The sequence below is a fragment of the Mastomys coucha genome, unplaced genomic scaffold (genome assembly GCF_008632895.1).
Source record: "Mastomys coucha isolate ucsf_1 unplaced genomic scaffold, UCSF_Mcou_1 pScaffold1, whole genome shotgun sequence".
In the NCBI taxonomy this organism is placed as follows: Eukaryota; Metazoa; Chordata; class Mammalia; order Rodentia; family Muridae; genus Mastomys; species Mastomys coucha.
The window spans coordinates 59860131-59884020 of NW_022196891.1; the positions used below are offsets into that span (position 1 = coordinate 59860131).

Consider the following 23890-nt stretch of genomic DNA (forward strand, 5'->3'; position numbering starts at 1 on the left):
TCCTATGCTAATTCTCTGGTTCTAGCGGAGGGTGGGGGGGGGAGGGGGGACAGGCAGTGGGAAGTCCCGACCTAACACTTTCAGCTAATGTCCTAGAGTGAAAGCCCTTAGATTACTCTCTAGTACGTAAAACATTAAACTAAGATAGTTGGAAACATTGTGTCAGCCAGGAGACAATGCCCAATCTTAACCATTTGCGAATCATTTCTTGGGGTACCTTTATGCCTAATTATGAGGCCGTGTTGATGATTGGAAAGACTGATCTGGAACATGTCTGAGTTAGGGGATACCAGCGACTAGTCTGAAATCCAGGAGGCACAGAACTCCTTTTGAAGTCTTATTGCCTCTACCCTTTATCGGGATTTTATCCTCGATATTTTGGATGTGACTGGAGTAGACGAGTGTGTGTAGCACTCCACCATATATCTTCTGGTTTATTTTTCCTAGTTAAATTTTCCAGAAACAAAGTTTTATATTTGCTATCCATGAGATACTCAGGGGCCACTGGAGACTCTGGACATTTAAGAATAAAGGAGTCAGAGTCCCGCTCACAGAGGTAAATTAGCTGCAGATCCTACAGCATGGCTTTCGCCTCTGCATTTACTCCTATAAAGTCAATCAGCTCTGTGGCAACTCAACTTGGGGATTTTAGGATCTCAACCTCTGATAGACTATGAAACCTCTAGACTCTTGAAATGCTGAGTCAGGGTGCCGGTGTCTAAACTGTCCACCCAAGCACCAGGAGATTCCAGCTCTGCACAGAATGAGTGCCTGGCACACCACTGCATAGGCATACATTTCTACGTGGATTCCAGGACCAAAGATGGAGATACATTTCAAGAGAATGGTACGACATATGCCAAACAAATGATCCTATTAAAGGGGAAAGAGAAAGTCACTTAAGTGAAGAGAAGATCAGAACTCAGAGATTTGGCAAAACTGCCAGGAGTCTTAGAATGTGCTTCTAAGCACCCAAAGGTGGCTGTTTAAAATACAGCTCCCGAGCCCTACCCGTATCCAGTGATTCAAAACTCTGAATGTCTTGAAGATGCTCCCCCCGGGCATCTGTGGGTGCTGAATTTTTAAAATAATTACAGTGGAGGGAATTGTAATTTCATGTAAAGAGCAACAGAGCCAGCGGGAAACCCAACAAGGTCAGAGCTGCTCTTAAGAAAGAATGTTCTCAGAAATGCATGATGTTTGTTTTTTTACCATGAGGTTAATTTGTTACTGAGAAAACTAACATTCCATCCTGTGTAGAGAGCAGGCTGTCTTGCTCTGGAAGGCTGGCTTTGATCAGACTCAGATGTCTGAACATGTACTGAGATATGAAGTTTCCAGTGCCATCACCCTAATATTTCTAGTGTTCATATCTAATTTATGAAACTAGAAGAAAAACTGCTGGTCACTGCATACAAATCGGGACTCAAAGTCAGGCTGGTCTAACAGTGTCTTCCAGGCAGCCACGGGAGGCCCAGCTTTACCTCACATGAAGGGATTCCTTTTGTCAGTCCCCACAAAGCATCTTATTCAGTACCACAAACCACAAGGCTCTCTGGCCAAAAGGAGGACTCCTGCCTCAGAGCAAACAGTGCGACTCACCTTCCCAATGGCGGCTTGCTGTTCCTAGAGTCCCTGCCGCACAGTCAGCACATCGTCTCTCCCTCAGCCTCTAGCATAGGCTTCTAACCCCTTTACCAGCTATCTGTCCTTATTAAGATGATTGTGTATGGCAGCACCAACCAAAAATTCAAAATACTGACTGACACCCATTCTGTAATAAACTACAAGCCATATTCAACTTATTTGAACAAGGATGCTGTCCTGATTTGCTACGACAAAACACTGACCAAAGCTAGCCTGGAAGAACAAAGGGCATATTTTATTTAACTTTAGTTTATGTCCGTCAATGAGAAAAGCCAGCACAGAAACTCAAAGGTGAGACCACAGAGGTCAGGGCTGAGGTTAAAGGTGTTCTCAGAAATGCATGTTAACTGGCTTTGTTAACTGGCTTGCTCCCTCTGGCTTGTTCAGCTAACTTTCTCTCTTCCTTCCCTCCTTCCCTCCCTTCCTCCTTCCCTCCCTTTCTCCTTCCTTCCTTCTTTCCTTCTTTCCTTCCTTCCTTCCTTCCTTCCTTCCTTCCTTCCTTCTTTCCATGTGTGTGCGTGTGTGTGTGTGTGTGTGTGTGTGTGTGTGTGTGTGTGTGTGTGTGTGGTTTCTGAGACAGAGTTTGTGTTGTGTGAGGTTTTAAATAGGTATGGCCCACATAGACTCCTGTTTGTGAAGGCTTGGCCCATAGGGGGTGGCACTATTAGGATAAGTAGTTTTGTTAAAGAAAGTATGTCAGTGTGGGGAAGGGCTTTGAGGTCTTCACATGCTCAAGCTATACCCAGTGTGGCTCACAGTCTCCTTCTGCTGCCCACAGATCAACACTTAGCCCCTCCTCTAGCACCATGTCTGCGTGCATACCACCAAGCTCTCCACCATGATGACAATAAAGTAAACCTCTTAATTGTAAGCCAACCCCAGTTAAATGTTTCCTTTATAAGAGTTGCTGTGGTCATGCTGTCTCTCACAGCAATAGAAACTCTAACTAAGATAATTTCACTGTATAGCCTTGGCTATCCTGGAACTCACTCTACAGACCAGACTGCCCTAGAAAACTCAGAGATCTGCCTGCTTCTGCCTCCTAAGTGCCAAGATTAGAGGTGTGTGCCACCGCCACCGCTGCTGCTGCTGTGATGGTGGCATCTGGATCAGCTCCTTTTCTTATACAGCTCAGGCCCAGAGGCCTAGGGATGGCACTGCCCAAAGTGGGTTGGGCTCCCTACACTAAAGCCATCAACATAATTCCTCCGGTAGAGCTCCCTACTCTGGGGATCCTAGTTTGTGAAAAAAAAAATCTATTAAAACCAGATGTCACAGACACATTTTATTCGAGATTTGAAGATGGTGGGTCAACTTTTAATAGATTTATGTTTAAAGTACATAAAAGCTGAAAGCAGCCGGGGAGGGAGGTCTTTCCAAAGGAAAGAACATTTCTATATTATGAGTAGCCATCAACTCATCTTTGTAACTTCTGACCTTTAATTTTTTAATACTAATATTGAAATAAAGCAGACTAAACAACATAACAGCATTCTGAGAGACATTTTCCATAGAAAGGTCCTCGAGCAGTCATTTATCCCAATGGCCAACAGAATTTACTTCTGTAAGGCCTTTTCAGGGGCCTTTAACACAGACTGAGTTAGATTCCAACATCATTTAAAAGCTACTTCCTGCTTCTAGTTGGAGCAGAGGATATTAAATTCCAAATGACTCCATCTGAAAAGCAAAGACACATGATCCATGCCCTCAGTTGCTCATCCAAAGCATTTGCTCTTAGGGTTCGACATGCGAGCGTGCCAGCAAACAGTAAGGTCAGGTGTTAAGATCAAGTGGAGCAATCGGGGCTCCCTGGTCTGAGAAAGCCCTTGCTTGGAGCATTGGCCAATTTCTCTCCAATTCTGCGGGGTAGTGAATAGTGGCCTGTTGTCTCCCTTCCCCTGACATTTCAGGCCTCATCTGACACTGACCAATGTCTTTGCAGGCTCTCAACCTCCTGGGTCACACCTTAGAAATACTCCTACAGAGTTTACAGTGACCTGCCCCTTCATGTGTTCACCTTTATTAATAAAGGACAGGTCATCCTTTTCCTTCATTTCTCCATGTAGTATATGATTTCTTGGAATGCTCTTCTGTACTAAGCAAATGATGTGCAGTAAAGGTTATATCACTAATTAATTGTCTGGTTTAGCAACTAGTACAGTAGGTGGCAGAGACAGGAAGTTAAATGTTACTTAATGGATAGCATGTTAAAAACTAGAAGGAACTTATAAATTAGCTAAAGGATTTCATATTTACATAATTATGCTTTTCACATAATATATGAAATATATGTTATATATGGTATGTTCTAGAATATAAAAGCAAGTACTAAAACCCCCTGTGCCTTTAGTTTTGCATTGTATATGGTGTTTTATGAATGTATGTTAATTGTACATTCATAATTTTTATCATGGCATTTGGTAAACACCGCAAGTATACTATCCTATAGATATTCACAACCTGCACACCAGCCAGCACTGGAGTTGTGGAGAGACTGTTTAACTTTGCTAAGTCTCTTTTTCCAAAGTTGGAATCAAAGTTCTACCTCAGAAAAACTCCTGCAAAGGTTAGGTGATAAATATCAAAATGTCCAGAGCAGAAAAGGGCTTGAGGAAAAAAAGAAGAAGAGCTAGTCACTAATAGTTTTCTGCATAGCACCTGTCTGGGGCATACCAGTTTCTTCTAAGAGTTTTCATAGTGGTGGCTTTTATATTCCCACATTAGGATGGCAAGTACAGATAGGTCAGGATACTTGCAATATGCTCTGGCATTCCATGCCATTGGCCAGAGGGGCTAGTGCAATCCAAACACTGATCTTGCCCAGCTTTCCCCCTACCTGTGCCTGCCAGCTCGGCACTTGAGTCTAAGGCTATGAAAAATGATGTCAGCTTTGTTCATTACTTAGAAACACTAAAATCTATCATTGGAGTTCTCAGAATTTCAAAACCCAATAGAAGAGAGTCAAGAGAGACCAAGGATTCATTTTATTAGTCTGTTGTTCATTCAGTGACTTGACAACAATAGATGAATAGGGAAAGATGTGTAAATAAATCAGTGGAATTAATTTAATGGGGCAAAAAGTCATAACCAGATGTAGGGTAAGAACGGAAAGATAGTGGAACATGACAGGATGGTCATATGTGTTATTAAATGGTTGTCATGATGAACGATTAAATAGAATACAACACATCATATATCTACTTGGTATGTTTAAAATTAGGGACAAAATACTCCCTGCCAGGACAAGCAGTAAATAAATACATATGTAGTTAAACATAAGAGGTCTCTTTGTCACAAATAGAAGCAGTGTATGGTTGAAAAGAACATGAGTCATAACTACGGGAACTAGGAATAGAAGATTTTGATTACCAACAAATGCCCTGCTTCTTCTTGAAGCCAACAAACGCATGACAAGAAGATCATTGAAGGAATCTCTGCACTCAGTCCAAGTACAGGTTTGCCTGCTCCTCATCCCACACTTCGCTGCCCCCACCCCCACCCCCACTGCAGAAGTTCCTGCTTCTTGCACAGGTAGAAGAGCTCTCTCTTAGCCCACCTCCATCCCTCAGTCATTCTAGCCCTGGCCTCTACGTGAAGTTCTAATCCTCCGGTTGTTGCAGCACTGCATCTTTAGTCTTTACTGCTTTCCTTCCTGCCCTTCTCATTCCCTGCACCTCCACACCTACTGACCATCTTAGAGCCTTGGTTTTCAACCTGTGGAACATGACTGCCTTGACAAATCTCTGGCTCCAAAAATATTTACATTGTAATTTGTAACAGTAGCAAAACTGTAGTTATGAAGTAGCAACAAGAATGACTTTGTGGTTGGGGGCCACCACGACATGAGGAACTGTATGAAATGGTCACGGCATTAGTAAGGTTGAGGACCACTGTCTTAGAAACATTCCATTTTTCACTATTACGTGAGTTAGTTGAGAGGTTTTCACTTGTGTATTAGGCTGAGGGTCACCTATCTATTCCTAGTTTACTAAAAGTTTTCCATGGGAATGTGTAATCCTTTTTCTGAGCCTTCTGAGACAATCCTGTGGGTTTTGTTGGTTTTAACTCTATTGACACAATGCATTATTACATTAACTGGTTTTCAGAAATTAAAAATATAATCTCACATTTTTTGAAGAAACAAAATGATTCTAGATTTCTAGATTCATGCAGAATTTGGAACCTAGGGTAGCTATTGGTCTTGAAACAAAAGAATAAAATAGAAGTACCACTTTCTATACATACATACATACATACACATATAAACACACATATATGTATATGTATGTATGTATATATCAGAGCAAAGGTATTTAAGCAACATGATACTGGTATAAAGGTAGAAATAGAGATCTGAGAATCCAAATACAAGCCCACATAGCTACAGGCAAAACCATTTTGTCAAGGATTCTAAAAACACATGAGGCACAAAGAATAGTCTTTTAGACAAATGATGCCCAGAAGTTGGTTGGTTATCTATGAGTAGAAACTGCAGTTGGACCTTACATAATATTTAAATTGTAATTATACGCATGTATGTGCCTGAGTATGGGCACATGAATATAGTGCTCACAAAGGCCAGAAGAGGGTATTAGATCCCTTGGACCTGAAGGTGCTGGGAAATGAGCTTAGGTCCTCTGAAAGATGAGGAGGTACTTTTTAACCATTAGAGGTGTCTCTCTAGTTCCCTAAATTGTTTAATTGTATGGCAAAGTAGTCACCCATATAGTATACATACTTGTAATAAGAGGATGCACCAAAGGAGCATTCATGATTATTTGGTACTATGAACTTACATAGGTGGATTATAATAAGCAAAATTTTTTGGCAGAAGGAACTAGTAATAAAAATCTATATTTATGTAAGACTTCCTTTTCACTGTAATCAAAGGAATCAAAAGAACAAAGAGCATTCTAGAGAGAAAAGCAGGCAGCTACTCCCAGTGGTTTTAGAAGTGATTTGTTGGTACATCTTGTACCCAGGAATGAGCATGACAGTTGCCATGAGATATGTGCATCCACACAGTACACATCTTTACGAATTGATTACTACCTACCTGCTTTCGAGGTGACAAGCTGGAGTACAAGAGGTCGTCTGGTTACAATGCCTGAGCCTCGAGGAAGAAAGTCCCTGCAAACAAACAAGAAACAAAAGATGAAGGCATTGTGGGATTGTAAACTGGCTCCATAGTAACTCTTCTAGTCTCCAATCTTGCAATGTATTCTCTGTCTCAAGACAACTAGACCCATCTAAGAAAGGGGTACTTGCAAAGTTCAAGGAGAAATTAATCTTGTGTCGGCAACTGATCCTTTATTGCATAGTTCCTCAACAAAATACACCACACATTTACATAGGTAGGATTGATAAAGACTTGCTTAAGTTTCCCTGGGTTGCCCTTTCATTTTCACTTTCAAAGAACCTGATTTTTTAAAATGGTCTGATACTGAAATTAATCCCAGAACTTCTGATAACTGCAAAATCAGTATTGGCTTTGGCTTCAACATCACTATTAGCATCATGAAAGCGCTGGCCATTATGAAGAGGGTGGATGATAGTGTATTTCCTAAATAGCCTAAAATTTTTCTCGAATAAGAAGACTCACAAATGCGGTCTCAAATGGAAGTGATTATTACGTCATAGAAATTAACACTAGAAAAAATATTCCAGCTTCAGTTGCTCTTATTGTTCCTGCCAGGTGGAAGACTTTCAAAAAAGATTGTATTGAAAATGGCATGTTAACAGAGGCTAAACCACACCAGTAAACCTGCAGCAAAGGAAGCTTTGCATTAAATTACAATGGGCAACATCACATGTATCACTGTTGGTCCTGCGGTGTCAAAAACTTCATAGGCACCTGTATCTCAGTTTTTGTCTGTGTTGGTGTTTTCTCTTATTGTTGCTGTGTTTTGGAAATTGAACTCGGAGGGCACTGGTGTATTGTTTAAGCACTCTCCAGGAGACACACACACACACATATCCTTCTTGTGACTCTTTATTTTGCAATAGGCTCTCACTACATTGCTCGAACTAAATTTGAACTCACTCTGTAGCCCAGACAGGTCTTGAAGTTGCAATCCTCCAGCCTCAGGTCTTGCTTATATCATAGTTTTTAAGCATACTTACAATGCCTCAAAACCATAGAAAGAATGTGACAGAATTCTTTTCAAAACAAACCCTTGACTCAATGACTCAGTGGGAGTGTGTCTCAAAACAGGGTTTTAGGACCATCTAAAAGTTAGAATTCCAGACACTCAATGCCCAGCCTTAGTGGTGAACACTCATAGTACTTAATAAGAGAGGTAAACTCCCAGGCAGCCCTAACATTTGCCAAGGTTTGCTCAACAATGACAGTCACACTGGTATATTAGAAACACAGAGACTTCAAAAAGAGCTTCAATACAATGAAATTTTGATACACAACAACTTGTTAAATAAACACAGGTCAGAGGAAATGTTTCAAAGCATGAGCCACCAGAGACACTGATATTCTCAGTGGAGAATCACAAAGATAAAATTAAGCAAATTTTCCTCTGTAAACATCATTTTGCAAATACTAAAATATATCCTGAAAGAGTTTATTATAATGAACTAAGCTGTAAAAATTGCTATATGCTATCAAGATACAGAAGAATGAGGAAAGATGTTTGTGTTGGAACTAAAACAATAGTGCCACCTAAGTAAATAGTATTTTTTTATTCACAAATAAAATCGCCTTGACTGAGCATGCTGGTGTACATCTGTGACCCCAACACTCAGATTGGTGAGGCAGGAGAATCCTGAGTTCAAGGCCAGCCAAGCTGCACAGTGAGACTCTGTCCCAAACAAAGAAACAAAAACACAGAACAGAGCAGCTATGTTCTGTGCCTGCAACCAAAAGGGAAGGAGTTCATTTGAAAGTCAAAATGAATGAAGGGAAAGCTAAACGCCAGAGTGGAAAGCTGAAGAAAATATTCTGTGTTTCCCTGACTGAAGTTTGAGGCTTGATAGATGCCAAAGAGAAATGGAGGGTCTTAGATGCCTGAATACTGCCATTTAAAAACTGAAATGTTCTCCAGTAAAAGAGAGATAGAGGGAAAGGAAGGGAGAGGAGGGGAAGGGGGGAAGAGTCTTGTTGACTTTATACCCTCCCGCAGGAGCCTGTTTCAGCTTGTGTTTGCAACTGTACATTTACATGATATGGTCTTAGCAGCAACTCCACTGGATATGATTGTCGTAAAACGTAAATAATACTTCCAACAACAACAGGTTCTCGGCATCTGACTGAAAGCAAACCCACCTATATTCTAATGCTTTTCTTTGCCTTTTTCTTCTTTAACCAGCCAAGCCTAACACTGCATTGTGAAGAATAAGTAGATTCAGACATCCGGCCTCTTTCTTACTCACACCCTGCCTCTATACCTACTCTCACCAAGCTTTAATACATTGGATGATAAGAGTTGGCTGTCTAGAATTCTCTCCTGATTCACAGGAGCCTCTAATATAAGACAAACCAATGGAGAGAAATCTCTCTCTAATAGAGAGAGAAGTAGGTGGTCGATCTGGCCCCCTGAAAAATACACCTTCTTCTGATGACCCAGCAAAATTAGAACCATGGGTCCAGAACCTTCCTGCTGTGTGAGCTGAGGGCAGAGGACCTCAAAGGAGAGACAAAGAACACTGGTTTCAATACCAGATCCCCCACTGCACAAGCAAAATTCTCTTTAAACGTGCTTCAGTAATTCTAACTAAAAACCAGATCATATGGCTCAAATGAAATGTAGCATATGGCAACCCATTAAAAAAACCCAAGCACCATAAAAATGCACATCCATATTGCCATAATTATTGCTACATTGTAGTCATAAAGGGCTCCTCCTAATATTGTAGTATTCTCTAGCAATAAATGTTCTAAGTCCCCAGTTATAAAACATTAGCACTTTATGAATGGAATCTGAGCTGAGGGGCCAGAGACCCCGTTTGAACCACCCTCGTGGTGCAGGCCAGCTGCAGTGGTTTGGAATGCTTGGCTTGTTATCCCTGCCTCCCATCCACACCAAGCCAGGCACTGACACAAACAATATTGAATAATTCATTAGCCGCTGAGTGCAATCGTCCACTTGATTTTCATTTCTCCTGCGCAATAGGCAGTTGGCTTTTTGTCTCCCATCAGCATGTCTTATGGGGAAGTGAGTTTTCTCCATTAAAGTAGGGGAGCTAATTCTGTACCTTTAGTAGTAGTTTTAATTTCATACATGTGTTTTCTTTATTATAGTCTAATTCACACACATAAAGAGATAAGAGGGGGTAGAGGCCCCCATTTAAAACACATACACACACACAATCACACACATGACCATGTAAGCAACCAACCAACCAAGCGCCTGCCATTCCAGTCCAAGCAGGAGTTTTTCAGACAATAACTATATGCTTTTCCTACTTTCACAATTCCTAACAAAAAAGAAAAGAATCATTTCTATCACTCTATAGAAAGAATGGAATTTCTAGCATTTTTTTTTTACTGGCCTTTTCAGATTTGATTGCCAAGAAATAGTATTTATGCTCCAGTAGGAAATGGTTGGACTTTGGGAGACCCGTTAGGAGAGTGTAGCTGCTGCCTCAAAAAAAAAAAAATGTACACAGGATTTCCTTCTGGACAGCAAGTGAGTGAGTGCAGAAATGGCTTCCTTCAACGGAGAGGTGAGTGCCCATTAACCAGCTGGGCCTGGAGAGGTGAGTGCCCATTAACCAGCTGGGCCTGGTGCTTTGGCAATCATACTCATGACCTGTGCTTGGAACTCCACCCCAGTGGCTTTCTCCAGCCAGCTCAGCAGTTAACCCCAAGTCTTCCTTCCTCTGCTCCCCCAGTCTAAGCCTCCATCTAAGCTCTCAGCCAACACTGGTCTGTTCATAGATTTGTCCTCAGTCCTGTGTGCTCCTCCAGGGCCAATCAGATGTCCAAATACTTCATTAAACTTCTACCTCCCCTTTCAGTGAGGCTCCTGGTTGCTTGTTAAGAGTCTTCAACACACAGGGGAAGCAGTCTTGAATTTGCCTCTTCAGCTGGAAAATGGCTAAGTGGCATTATTACAAATGAAAGAACAGCAGAAGATCTTCCAATTTATTAAATATTGGCTAAAATAATTTAATTTGCTATTTTAATATGCACATTTAAAATAAAAAAGTAACTATTCTCAACAATAAAAGAACTTCTGGGGAATCACCATCCCTGACCTCAAGCTGTACTACAGAGCAATAGTGATAAAAACTGTATGGTATTGGTACAGAGACAGGCAGGAAGATCAATGGAATAGAATTGAAGACCCAGAAATGAACACAGTACATATGGTCACTTGATCTTTGACAAAGGAGCTAAACCATCCCATGGAAAAAAGACAGCATCTTTAACAAATGGTGCTGTTTTAACTGGAGGTCAGCATGTAGAAGAATGCAAATCGACCCATTCTTATCTCATTGTACAAAGTTCAAGTCCAAGTGGATCAAGGACCTCCACATAAAACCAGATACACTGAAACTTATAGAGGAGAAAGTGGAGAAGAGCTTCGAATATATGGACATAAGGGGAAAAAATCTTGAGCAGAACACCAATGGCTTGTGCTGTAAGATCAAGAATCGACAAATGGGACCTTATAAAATTACAAAGCTTCTGTAAGGCAAAGGACACTGTCCATAGGACAAAACAGCGGCCAACAAATTGGGAAAAGATCTTTACCAATCCACATCCAATAGAGGGCTATTATCCAATGTATACCAGGAACTCAAGAAGTTAGACTCCAGAGAACAAAATAACCCTAATAATAAATGGGGTACAGAGCTAAACAAAGAATTTTCAATTGAGGAATATTGAAGAGACGAGAAGCACCTGAAAAAATGTTCAATATCCTTAGTCATCAGGGGAATGCAAATCAAAATAACCCTGAGATTGTCCCTCACACCAGTCAGAATGGCTAAAATCAAAAACTCAGGTGACAGCAGATACTGGCAAGGATGTAGAGAAAAAGGAACACTCCTTCATTGTTGGTAGGAACGCAAGCTGGTACAACTCTGGAAATCAGTTTGGCAGTTCCTCAGAAAATTGGACATAGTACTACCTGAGGACCCAGCTATACCACTCCCGAACATATACCCAGAAGATGCTCCAACATGTAATAAGAATACATGCTCCACTCTATGTTGATAGCAGCAAACACAAGCAGATAAGTACTAAATACTGCCTGCCCTATCCCAGGAAGTGCTGGGATCCTGCGTCTGATTCTACTACTGAACAAAATGTGCTGTTAAATGCCTCTGTGCTTTTGTGCCGGAACCCTGAGCCTCACCAGCCTGCACTGCCACTTCAGCTGGAGCAAGTTGTACCACCAATAGCCTCTGATTCTTTGGGAAATTCCCACTGCAGTTTCTGCCCCCCACATACATTATTGGCCATGTTAAAGATCTTAGCATTTATTTATTTGTAAAGGATCACATGTTGCTGATACCAGCCACTCTATACATTGACCATTACTAACATCACTCCACTGGGGAAATATGAGATCATAATTACAGAAGGCACACTGCTGGTACATATCCCTAAACAGTGATAGCCACTCAGAAAACTCAAAATTTCTAAGCAACACATTTTTTATCAACCAAATTAATCATGGATCAATAGTTGCCACCAAAGCATTTAGAAATGTAAAGTTTCTGTATCCAAGATCTATAAACTGAATGAAGACAGTCCTCAGTTTACAAATACTAGGCTGTATCCACCAGAAGACACTCAGCTACAAAAGTAGCTTATTTATAAACTTTTAGCACCAGGTTAATGAGCCTTGGTACAAAATAGAAACAACATCACTTTCTCCCCAAATCTCACATTTTACTTTACTCTCTTTAACTGACATGAAAATAAATAGCAAGATAGACTATTAAGTAGGCTACTGGTTGCCTATCCAATGTCCATTTTCCCTTTCTTATTAGCACAGCCCACGTTTCACTGGGGGCAGCAATGTGCCTAATGTTAATAAATAACTTCACCATGATCCCCCAGACTTCCTTGCAAACGCCGTGCCCCTCACTGTGCTCTGCACGGTAAGATGTCATTGAATGCCATCCAGTGGTTTCCGTAACGTGCTCTGATTTCGCCCGAATGCACTCTTTGCCCTTTCTCTTCCTTCCTCTGCCTGTCAGTTGTCTGTGTCTTCTGTCAGTTGTCTGTGATTACAGCACTGCAGAGATCCTCTCCACACAGAGAGGCAAGGTGATCTGTGGGTAGAAGCCATGTGCCCAGGACCACAGAGAAGAACACACCACAGAGAACCTAGGACGCTGATGTTACAGTCAGTGGAGCCAACCTGACACTGCCTGGGAAGGAGAGGGAACAAGAAATGCTGTGCTTCAGGCAAGTGTTTGCAACTGGCTTTTCATTGCTGCCTCTTTATGAAAACATTATTTGATTGTCTTCCCTTCTCACAGTTTCCCTTTGCAAATTTGATATCATAAATTTAAGTTTATCAGCAGATTTGATGTACATATTTGTTATTTAAACTTAAATAGAAGATTCCTCCAAAGATCCAATTTTACCTCCTTGGGGGAAATACCAGGCCTATCAATAATATTTTATGGGCCAGAAAATAAGAGATATGAGATTATCCAGCATTCAGTCCCTCGAGTCATGTTTTCCTGCAGAGTTTCCAAAGAGAAAACTATGGAGAAGGCAAAGCCCAAGAGCTTTTGCTTTAAACCCAATGGATTTCCTTTCCAAGACTGGAAAGATGGAATGATGAAGTGAACCCCTTTACCCATCCTGTGCAATAGGCAGGCTAACAGAACTCCATTGCACCTTTTTGATGAAACCGAGGTCATAAGCCTTTGAGCAATGACTAACAAAAATCCATTTGGACCAGACCAAACCAGTCAGTGAGAAGATACAAAGGCACACAAGGACATTTATAAGGTGACCAGGCAAAGGATGGTGCAGATGGCCCACTACCCTCTCTCTGCCCTGTGGAAAGGCTTAGTTGGCCCAATATCTGTCCTTGGTTCTGAAGGTCCATCACTGTTCCCTGTAACAGGACTGGAAGCAAGGTACATAGCAGAAAACAGAAGTGAGCTAATTTTTGTTTCTGTGCAATTTTGTTTCTTACTTCTCTAAGACTTTAAAAGAAAAACTATATATACCATTAAAAGCCAGGATAGCACAGGTCAGTTTCACCATTAAAACACAGATCAGAGTACCACAGGATAGAACACACATCCTGCTCATTTACAAAGGCTGGAAATGGCTTTCTAGTTAACCTGTGAGTTCTCAGACCCCGCCCTTCCTCTTTGGAGGCTCCATCCATTATTTCCTCAAACTTGTTATTAGGTCAGTCTCTCAAGTGATTTCAGGCTGCTCTGATGTCGCAGTGTTGATGCTCACAGATGCCCTTCTCCAATGTCCACTTCTTCATCACATTTCCCCTCCCATGGGAAATAGCTCCAGATATGCCCATGTAACCAGATGTTTTTCCCTTCTGTTCTCAAGGTTCCAAGATTCCTCCAGCACATCCCTCCCTAGACACACTCTCTTAGGACAGGGCTGTCTAGCATACCACCGGCCACAGACTTGGCAAACCAATCAACTCCACACTTTAGAAAGTAAAACTGGTAAATTCACTAGAAAGATAAACTTTATAGGATAAGTTGGTGAAAGAAAGAAAGAGAGAAAGAAAGAGTGAGAGAGAGAGAGAGAGAGAGAAAGAAAGAAAGAAAGAAAGAAAGAAAGAAAGAAAGAAAGAAAGAAAGAAAGAAAGAAAGAAAGAAAGAAAGAAAGCTGTTCCATGTATATTGTATTAGTCAGGCTTTTCTTAACTGTGGCAAACATCTGGGAGAAGAGACCGTGAGAGAGGAAGGGATGACTTTGGTTCGTGATTTCAGAAGTTTTGGTACACAGCTGATTGGATCCACTGCTTTTGGTCCTCAGGTAAAGCAGAGAGAGCATCATTGTGGGAAGGCCATGATGGAGCAGAGCTGCTCCTTATAGAAGAATATTATGGAACATCCTCCTTCTTCCTCCTTATTCCCTCTGGACCACAAGCCTATTGGTGCCAAACACATACAGAGTGGCTCTTCATTGCTTGGTGGTTAATCACCGTATGAACACTCTCAGATACCCACAAAGGTGCACTTTAGCAATCTCCCAGGTATCTCTTAGTCCAGTGAGGTTGACAGTAATAATCACTATGTTCCAAATGAATGTCTGTGGAAACTATTACCAAAATCTTCAAGTTCTAAAGTATATTAATAGTAGCGGATAGAACATACCAAAAATAGAGATCAATAAATTCTTTTTGGCTACTTAAAAAATAAGTGTAAAGACTGAGGTTCAGGTCCCTAGAAGCCGTGAAAATTCCAAGTGGGCATGGCGGCTCACTTACAATTCCAGCCTTGGAGAACAGAGATAGGAAATCTCTGGAGCAAGCTGGATGGAGAGACTACTCAAATTGGCAATCGCCGGTAAAGAACTAGTCTCAATGAATTATGTGAAACAATGGTTGAGGAAGATTTTTTTTTGGGGGGGGGGGGTTCTCTGTGTAGCCCCAGCTGTCCTGGAGCTCACTTTGTAGACCAGGCTGGCTTCAAACTCAGAAATCCCCCTGCCTCTGCCTCCCAAGTGCTGGGATTAAAGGCGTGTGCCACCACCGCCTGGTGAGGAAGATATTTTTATACCAACCTCAGACCCCCCCCACATACACATATATGTGTATATATACAAGCTTGTGGATACATATATTTGCTTGTGAATATATATGTATTCATGCATATGTTGTGAATATATAAGTGCATATGCACACACACACAGAAGGAGGAAGAAAAGGAAGAAGGGGAAAAGAGGAGGAAAAGAGGAGGATAAGAAGGAAAGATGAGGAAGAAGGGGAGGGGAAGGAGGAGGAGGAAAATAAAAACTTGCACTGAATACATGTGAAATGACACCTGGTGCCAAACCACATCAGTATTTCTATAGCTGAACATGGATACTCACTAAGAGAGATAAACACAGACTGAATAGCCCCGTATCACTGGGGTGATGTTTGCCAATCAATGAGTTCTGGCTAGTGTAAGTTCTACTAAATAAGCTACAAAAATAGTGTTTGGTTTTTCCAGCACTCGGCATATCTGAAATTGTAGAAGAGATGGAAGCCTTCATAGTAACCCCTTGTGAACAGCAGGAGGCCAGACAAAGCTAACTCTCAGCATCTCAGTCATTACCGGGTGGTTTTGTCAGAAGCACTGGAGGTTGTCTTGATATATTTATTTAGTAATTAGTTGTTTGGTCATGTTCCTAAAAATGTATCTCTCTCCACATCAATAAATGGTGACCATCTCTTGCTAGCCATAGGCATTTGGGTTAAGGATAAGTTGCATCTAGTTACTTACGGTGCGTGTAAATTTGTGGGTAGTGTGAAAGAAAAATCAACCAAAATAGACCTTTAATCTTTTTACCTGCATCCTTGAGAGGCCCTAGCTACCTAAAGACTTCATTTCCTGAGAACTCTCTAGATCTTTCTATCTCCTTCCACAATAAAGGGTTCGTTCATTCAAAACATGGAATGATCTTGAAAACTTGCAAAGGACTCAGCGCGCATTCCAACCAGCATGCTTGATCCAAACACAGAGTGAAGCGAACCTCCTGGTATCCAGAGAATTCCACACGCACGCAGCAAGGGTTATTTCTAGCCACTTAAAAGCACCACAGCAAAGAGCTCAAGTTCTTAGAAAAGAAAAGGTCTCCATTCCCATGAGCAGAAGCATTTATTAGCCCTTAATGGTCTTCTTTCATTGCCTTTCCACTGACACATCTCTAATTGTTCCAATTATAACTGCAAGTAAAAGAAAACCCGTAATGGTAAGAGTGTATAGTTCAATGTGTGCATTGTGGGAAGAGGTCTTACAGCATAAACCACACACTCGAGTAAGTGCACAACAGCGTGGATCTGGACAGCCAGTATCACAACAGCGAGGGAGGAGGTGGTGCGGACAAGGCATTGGGCAAGAACTCAGACTGGGTGCCAGCTGTGAACTCACCACACCCTTGAATCTGTAAGAGACCAAGTTTCTGCCTCTCTAAAATATAAGGACTGGAAGAATATCTTTGAATGCCCCCATTAATTCTAACACTCTTTGCGTCTCTGAGGCTGGCTGTCAGACAAGATGCTCAGAGTCCAAATGCACTTTCTAAGTAATCTTGTAGCTTCCTACAACTGACTTCATATTTTCTGTGCTCATACATTTAAAATTTTAACTATGTATCTATATATGGTAATGATTAATGTTGTATTACTTCAAAATCATGATGCACAAATCAGTTTTTCACCCCTACACATTTTCCTACATTGTAAATATTTAGTATCTCTGTAACGGCTATTCCTGGTTGTCATCTTGACTATATCTGGAATGAACTACAATCCAGAGTTGGAGGGCTCACCTGTGATCCAGTCTTGAGGCTTGAAGACAAAAGTTTCTGACCTGGATCTTGGCATGGAGATCTTGAGGCATAGTGGCCATGAAAAGCTTAGGCCAAGGCAAGGTAGTACACGCCTTTAATCCCATGAAACTAAGGCAAGGAGATCTCTGAGTTCAAGGTCAGCCTGGGACAAAGCAAGTCGAAGATCCAGGCATGGTGGTACACACCTTTAATCTGGGCCTCTCCTCCTGCTGGAGGCCTACATAAGGACATTGGAGGAAGGAAAACTCACTCTTCTTCGACTGCTTGCTCTTACTAGCCAGCACACCTGTTGGAACCTACTTCTGCATAGGACCAGCTAAAACAACTAGCCTCATGGTACTGAGAAACTACTAGATTCTTGGACTTCCATTCACAGCTGACCATTGTTGGGGGAGTTGGACTACAGGCAATAAGTCATCATGACAAATTCCCTTATATAGAGAGACATTCCATAAGTTCTGTGACTCTAGAGAACCCTGACTAAGACAATCTCTGAAGGAAAATAAACACCAATTAACTGAAAATTAGGACTCCTGAAATTTGGTAGAAAAGATAAAACAAAAACCTCCTGACACAGCAGGTGGGGATGAAATACTCCTCATTCAAGAATTCTGATAGTAACAAATTTAATCAATGAAATGTAAGAGTGTCAAATTAATTTTCTATCTATGCAGTTTAATCACCTTTGTTATAATGAATACAAATGCACAGTTCTCATCAGAAGCCAGCACCTCAGAAGGTGTAAATTCCAGTCACCACCCTCCATGAGTTGAGTCCTGGAAGTTAACACATAAGATTTCTATCTTATCCTCTGATTTCAGAGAATTTGAAGAGCAATCCTTCCTGTCTTTTAAGTTCAGGGTTGTAGGCACTAAGTAAATTATGAGACCAGTTTTATAGGTCATGGCCAACATAGTTTTATAATACAAAACCAACTGACTTCACCTGGAAGCATACAAGCACATCACACATACATGTGTATACACACACACACACACATATATATATCACAAAAAAACATACACACACAAACATACACAAATGCAAACACACATACACATATATACACACATACATACAAGCATATACACATACCCACACGTATCAGGAAGCATACAAGCACATCACACATACACGTGTACACACACACACATATATATATCACACAAAAACATATACACATACACATTCATATATATACACATACACATATACACATACATACACACACATATACAAGCTGTGTATTTTGTAGAATTTTGGTTTCTATTTTGTATTCATACATGTGGGAGAGTCACAATGGACAAAGGTGGAATAGTGAGGGCAGGAAGAGGTTAATAGGGCAAGAGTGGGAGGAGGGGAGGAAGACAAGGGAAATACAAGGAGGGATAATTGACACTTGAGACCTTTTGAAAAAGTCCCATGGAAACCTAGGATCACAGAAAACCTATTACTTATCACTTTTTTAAAAGTCACTGGAAAACTTCAGTCCATTCCACTTGTGAATGAATATATGTTGTGATAGTTTACATCTATTCCAATTTTGTTTTCAACATAAATAAGTTATCCCTGAAGAAAGAAGCAGAGAATTTTAGAGGTTTAAAGTTTTTTATTATTATTATTCAAAGGCTTAAAAATCCTAAATGATTGCACCGTAAGCCCTACTGGAGCTAAGGTTTCAATAAGTGCGTTCAAGGTAAGCATCGATGAGAAAATAAGATTTGAGTGATGACATAGAAGATGTCATAAGAGTGGGTGAAAAAAACCAAGGATTGGATGAGAGAGAGATAAAGAGAAAGGAGAGCATGGGCCATCGAAGGAGTCAGGGCTATCCATGTATGAATTGGAGAGAAACTGAAATATTTTGTGCGGAAGGTGGCATGACCTGAACTACAATTTAAAAGGATCATGGCAGCGAATAAGAGTACACTATTGAAATCCAAGAGGAAGGCAGAAGAAACAAGTTGGAAATGTGAGACTAACAGAGTCCAGAACTTTGGGCCACAGGGGGAGTGATGGAGATGGTTCACAGAGTAAGTGGAGATGGTCAGGGTCAGGATATATTTAAAAACAGAAGCCACTGAAAACTGTGTCTGCCTTAACATGCAATATAACAGAACAAGAGCAATGAGTCTCAGAAAGAGCAGAGTCTACCGCTCACGGACACTAGCATCCTGGCTGCGTTTACATTTAAATTCACAGACTGGGCTTATCCAAGGAAGAAATTTCTCATTTACTCTGAATGTCTATGAACCTTTCAACTAAACAGCCTGCATAAGGCACATGTGTTACTGTCATTATTTATTAAGAGACATAGTCACAGTACAAAAGGCCTCGGGAACTACAACAAATAAACATTTCTTGAACACTTAGAATCTTTTGGTGAAGATAATGTGATCGCCAGAACAAACGAGGCGCTTGCAAACTTTAAAAGATTTTAATGTATTTCAACTTTAAAAAAAAGTAAATTAAAGGTTGTATTAGACTCTTCAAATTAAATAAATTAGAGACGAGGTTAAGGACTCCAGCGATAGCCCCTTCCCTTAAAGTACATAGAGTGCATCGGTCCTTTACATGCTGAGATCCAACTCCACCCACATCAGCTGCGGAGGATCAGCAGCTAAGAAGGATCAGCTGCATCCTCCTTAGAGCTAAAACCTCTACCTTCTTTTTTTAAAAAGATTTATTTATTTATTATATGTAAGTACACTGTAGCTATCTTCAGACAACCCCAGAAGAAGGCATCAGATCTCATTATGAATGGTTGTGAGTCACCACGTGGTTACTGGAATTTGAACTCAGGACCTTTGGAAGAGCAGTTGGTGCTCTTACCCACTGAGCCATCTCTCCAGCCCTACCTCTACCTTCTTAACAGTCTGTTGCATGTTTCAGTCATGAAGCTGCCATTTCAATCCACTCATGCCCACCCCTCACCATCTACTCACTCCAGTTCACAGCCCATCTCCAAGTCCTGTCTACCCAGGCTCTTTGCCCTACAATAAATGCAGCTTTTAATCAATCTAAGCAGCATATACTTAAAGTGCCTCCGTTGCCTCTCAGGGAAGAGGGACAATTTTCTGAGTCTTTGCATTAGGTAAGAAGTCCTCTTCCTAATATATAAGGACCCTTCTCTTAATTCCAAGATTATGTTGGAGAAATAATAAATCAATTGACTGTTTTCTTCCACACCACAAATAACCTCAGTTTTCTCAAGACATGTCTCCTGTGTACGAAACTCCTCTGTTCCGTGGTGATTGCTAATGGAGCCCTCAAGGCCTTCTCTTTAATGTAAGTGATTTAATTCAGTCCACACAGCCAGCCTGATTCAAGCAGAGTAGGCCTTTCTGCACTTGGCCAATTAAGAAATGAGAATTATTTTTAGACTCCCTAATCACTGCTTATACAAAAGAGAGACATGAATTTTGAATGATAAGGAAGATTTTCCAGGTTGTCAGGCAAGGCTGAGAACACTCTGGAATGAATGTCTAAAGACTGAGGAGGTATGGAAGAGACATACATGTTTATATATATATAAACATATATATACATATGTATAAATATGTATATCTTTGTGTGTGCATATATGTGTGTATAAATGTGTATGTGTACATGTGTATATATGTATAAGTGTGTATGTATATAAGGTTATATAAACTGCCCCACTAGAGTTAAGATATAAAACAATATCACATCATTTTGTTGGTCAGTTTTAATTCAATGTATACCTAAGACCAAGATTCAGCTAAGAAGTCTAAAATTACATTCTTTGACCCACATGGCTGTATTAGAACCACAAGGGGCGTTACAATGAAGAATAGGAAGCAAATCTTGCCTGTGGTAGCCCCCACTAAGGATGCTCACTGTCTGTATCCTAGGGCCTGGTTAGAGATGATTTAGTTCCATTGATGATATTCTTGGCTCATCCTCTCTAAGGAGGTTGGCTATGAGTATCTCCCCAGGCAAATAGCTCCCCTTAACACCCACATAGCCATTACCACTTCCAGGCACTTCTTCAAGAGACATCCAGCTTTGACTACCCAGAAAGACAAAATGACGAAAAAGAAGAAAAGAGAAGAGAGAGAGGAGATAACAAAACAAACAGGCCATGCCAGAACAAGAGAGCATCATGTTAAGTGAAATAAGCCAGTTCCAGCAAGACGAACGCTGATGCTCTCTCTCCAGCACTCACTATCCAAACTGGGAATAAAAATAACTAAAGTCTTTGATCAATTGAATAAAAAACCCTCTTCTTTTCAACAAAGATTATCACTTGGGAACACATTTCTACAGCATCAACAACACTCCGGGCTACTACTTTTATTTGAAGCCATTGTCTGGAGTTCAGACTCTGGCTCTTGAAGGACAAAAAACATTTCTCAGGGCCGGAATTCAAGGTCTTGGAAGGTTTCAAGGCTCGTCCTGCCCGAGTGTGAGCAGAGTCACCCCCACTCTCTCAGGAGCGCTTCTATTTTCATTTCACAGAAGTTTAGTTCTGATCATTGGCAATTACCAAAGAACAACTAAAACCCTTGCTCCTTTTCAGTGTGAGAGAGACTTGGTAGCCTCTCTCTCTCATATTTGATTTTAAACCATCTCTGCTGCAAATTGCCTCTTAAGATTGTAAGAAATGACGCTGTGCTTTAGGAGTGAAGAACGGTGAGTCTTTGCTACTCCAAAGCTAGCGATGTTTTGTTTTGCAGGGTCAGAATACAGTCTGCTTTATTATTAAATCTCTGACTACTTTTAAAGCTTTTTATCACCCCAGAGGACAAAACCGGCCAAAGATGCACCGTGGAGATGGAAGCTTGGGTGATGTGTAGACAGCCATGTCTTCCTCATCTATAAACGGGCTGACAATACTTGCTTACTCGCCATAGTTCTCTAGTGGCCAGTAAGAAGCAACAAGACTCAGGCGTCCTGCAAACAAATTGAAGGGAAATGACAGGCTGCAGCCAGTATTTCCTTGTTGGCTCTATTTAAATGGAGTATGCCAAGAGTTTATGCGTTCCTTGAGAGACTCTTCACTTGAACTGCCAGTTCCTGAATTATGTTTAAACATAGGGATGTCATCTGTGGCTGTTAAAGGGGGGAGCGCTGATAACCCTGTGCAAATTACGGGCTACTACCTTTATTATTAATACTACCACTGCTATCTTCTTCAGAGGCATTTCATGATCTCTCCTCCCCTTCTTACGCTGTCTTCCTTTTGGGTACCACTTCTCCCAGGCATCACACTTTCCTTCCTCACCCCTCGCCATCAGCTCCTCTGTGGTAATGGCTGTGGTCTCTGAGGATTATTTAGAAATGACTGGACTCTGGTGAATAGCCTGAAGTGTCCTCTTGACAGCAGTCCATCACTAGGATTCTGGCACAGGATCTCTGTGGCTCTGTGCCCACTTCTTTCGCTTCCTGCCTTTCGGGGCTGTCTTCTCGGGTTACATGGAAATATTTGCATATGTAAAGACAGTTTCCACAACATAATGCATAATGCTCTAACTGTTAAAACTACAGAAAGCTTGGCTTTTGCGGTTCTAGCTAGGTAAAATATGACTGCAATTGTGTCAGCTTCCTGTGGACTCTAGGCATTACAAAGCATTTGTGATACCCACATATTATATTAGTTCCCTGAGCCAGGCAGTGGTGACGCACGCCTTTAATCCCAGCACTTGGGAGGCAGAGGCAGGCGGATTTCTGAGTTTGAGGCCAGCCTGGTCTACAGAGTGAGTTCCAGGACAGCCAGGACTACACAGAGAAACCCTGTCTCAGGAAAAAAAGAAAGAAAGAAAGAAAGAGAGAGAGAGAGAGAGAGAGAGAGAGAGAGAAGACTAGTTCTCTGGGCTGTAAAAGAGTCAGGTGTAATGGTTCTAACTTCTCCCCTGTCAAAAGTGGGCAAAGACTGGAAAGAGCCGAGGGATTCCTTCTACACCACCACTCATTAGTACAGTTTGGGCTGGAGTCTGACATGCCAGATTTCACACCCTCCCTTTTCCTAAGAAAGAAATGCTTTCCAAAGAAGTGTCTCCCATCAACAGATAGCACGCCCTCACTGCCTGAAGGGCATATGTCATAGATATCCTCTGTCCCCCATTACCTTGAGGCTGATCCTTTCCTATTGGGAAAAAGTATTTGTGCAGCTCATGTATTAAACTAGAGAGAAGAGAGCTGGAGTTGGAGGGACCTTACACTTTCACTTGGGAAATGAAAACATTGAGGCGCAGACACAAGCCCTTAAGTCACACTGTAGCATTCACGGGGATGCAGCTCCATCGGAGCACAATCTACCAGCTGCTATATTTAGAGATGGCACCACTCAGAGGAACCTTGGGACAGTTATTCATCTGTGCCCAGAATCCCAGCGCCTCTCTGGGAGCATCCATCCTCCAGCCAGCAGCCATTTACACATTCTGACTCTCTTCACCATTTCCAACCTTTGCTCTTTGGTGGTTTTTATTTTCTTTTTAAAGTGTTCCAGCTTTCTGACTTTGACCACCCTTGCAGCGTGGTGGTGGGTACTCCTGCACCTGCACCCACTCCTCACCCTTCCCCCACAGTGAAACTCCAAAAAGGAGGATTTTTAAAGTACTACACCTCCCTTCCTGATTCCCGAACACTGAACACTCCAATCTACAAGCCGCTGTCAACAAAATCACTAATGACTCTATTTCAAAAAAAAAAAAAGACTAGAATATATCTCACTTCCTTAAATAATGTGTTAAGTCACTGGCCTCTCTCTCCCTCCTCCTCCTCCTCCCCCTCCTCACCCTCACCCTCCTCCCCCTC

The 23890-nt window shown here is 41.4% G+C and overlaps 1 protein-coding gene across 6 annotated transcripts in view; it reads right to left on the reverse strand.

The window, feature by feature from the left end:
- Dnm3 (dynamin 3) overlaps positions 1-23890 on the reverse strand; it is a 486761-nt gene that overhangs the window by 412356 nt on the left and 50515 nt on the right. For all 6 annotated transcript variants that reach the window (XM_031387157.1, XM_031387138.1, XM_031387130.1 and 3 more), the window contains exon 2: positions 6704-6777. In XM_031387157.1, coding sequence (XP_031243017.1) covers positions 6704-6777 — 74 coding nt within the window. The remainder of the gene's footprint in view (positions 1-6703; positions 6778-23890) is intronic.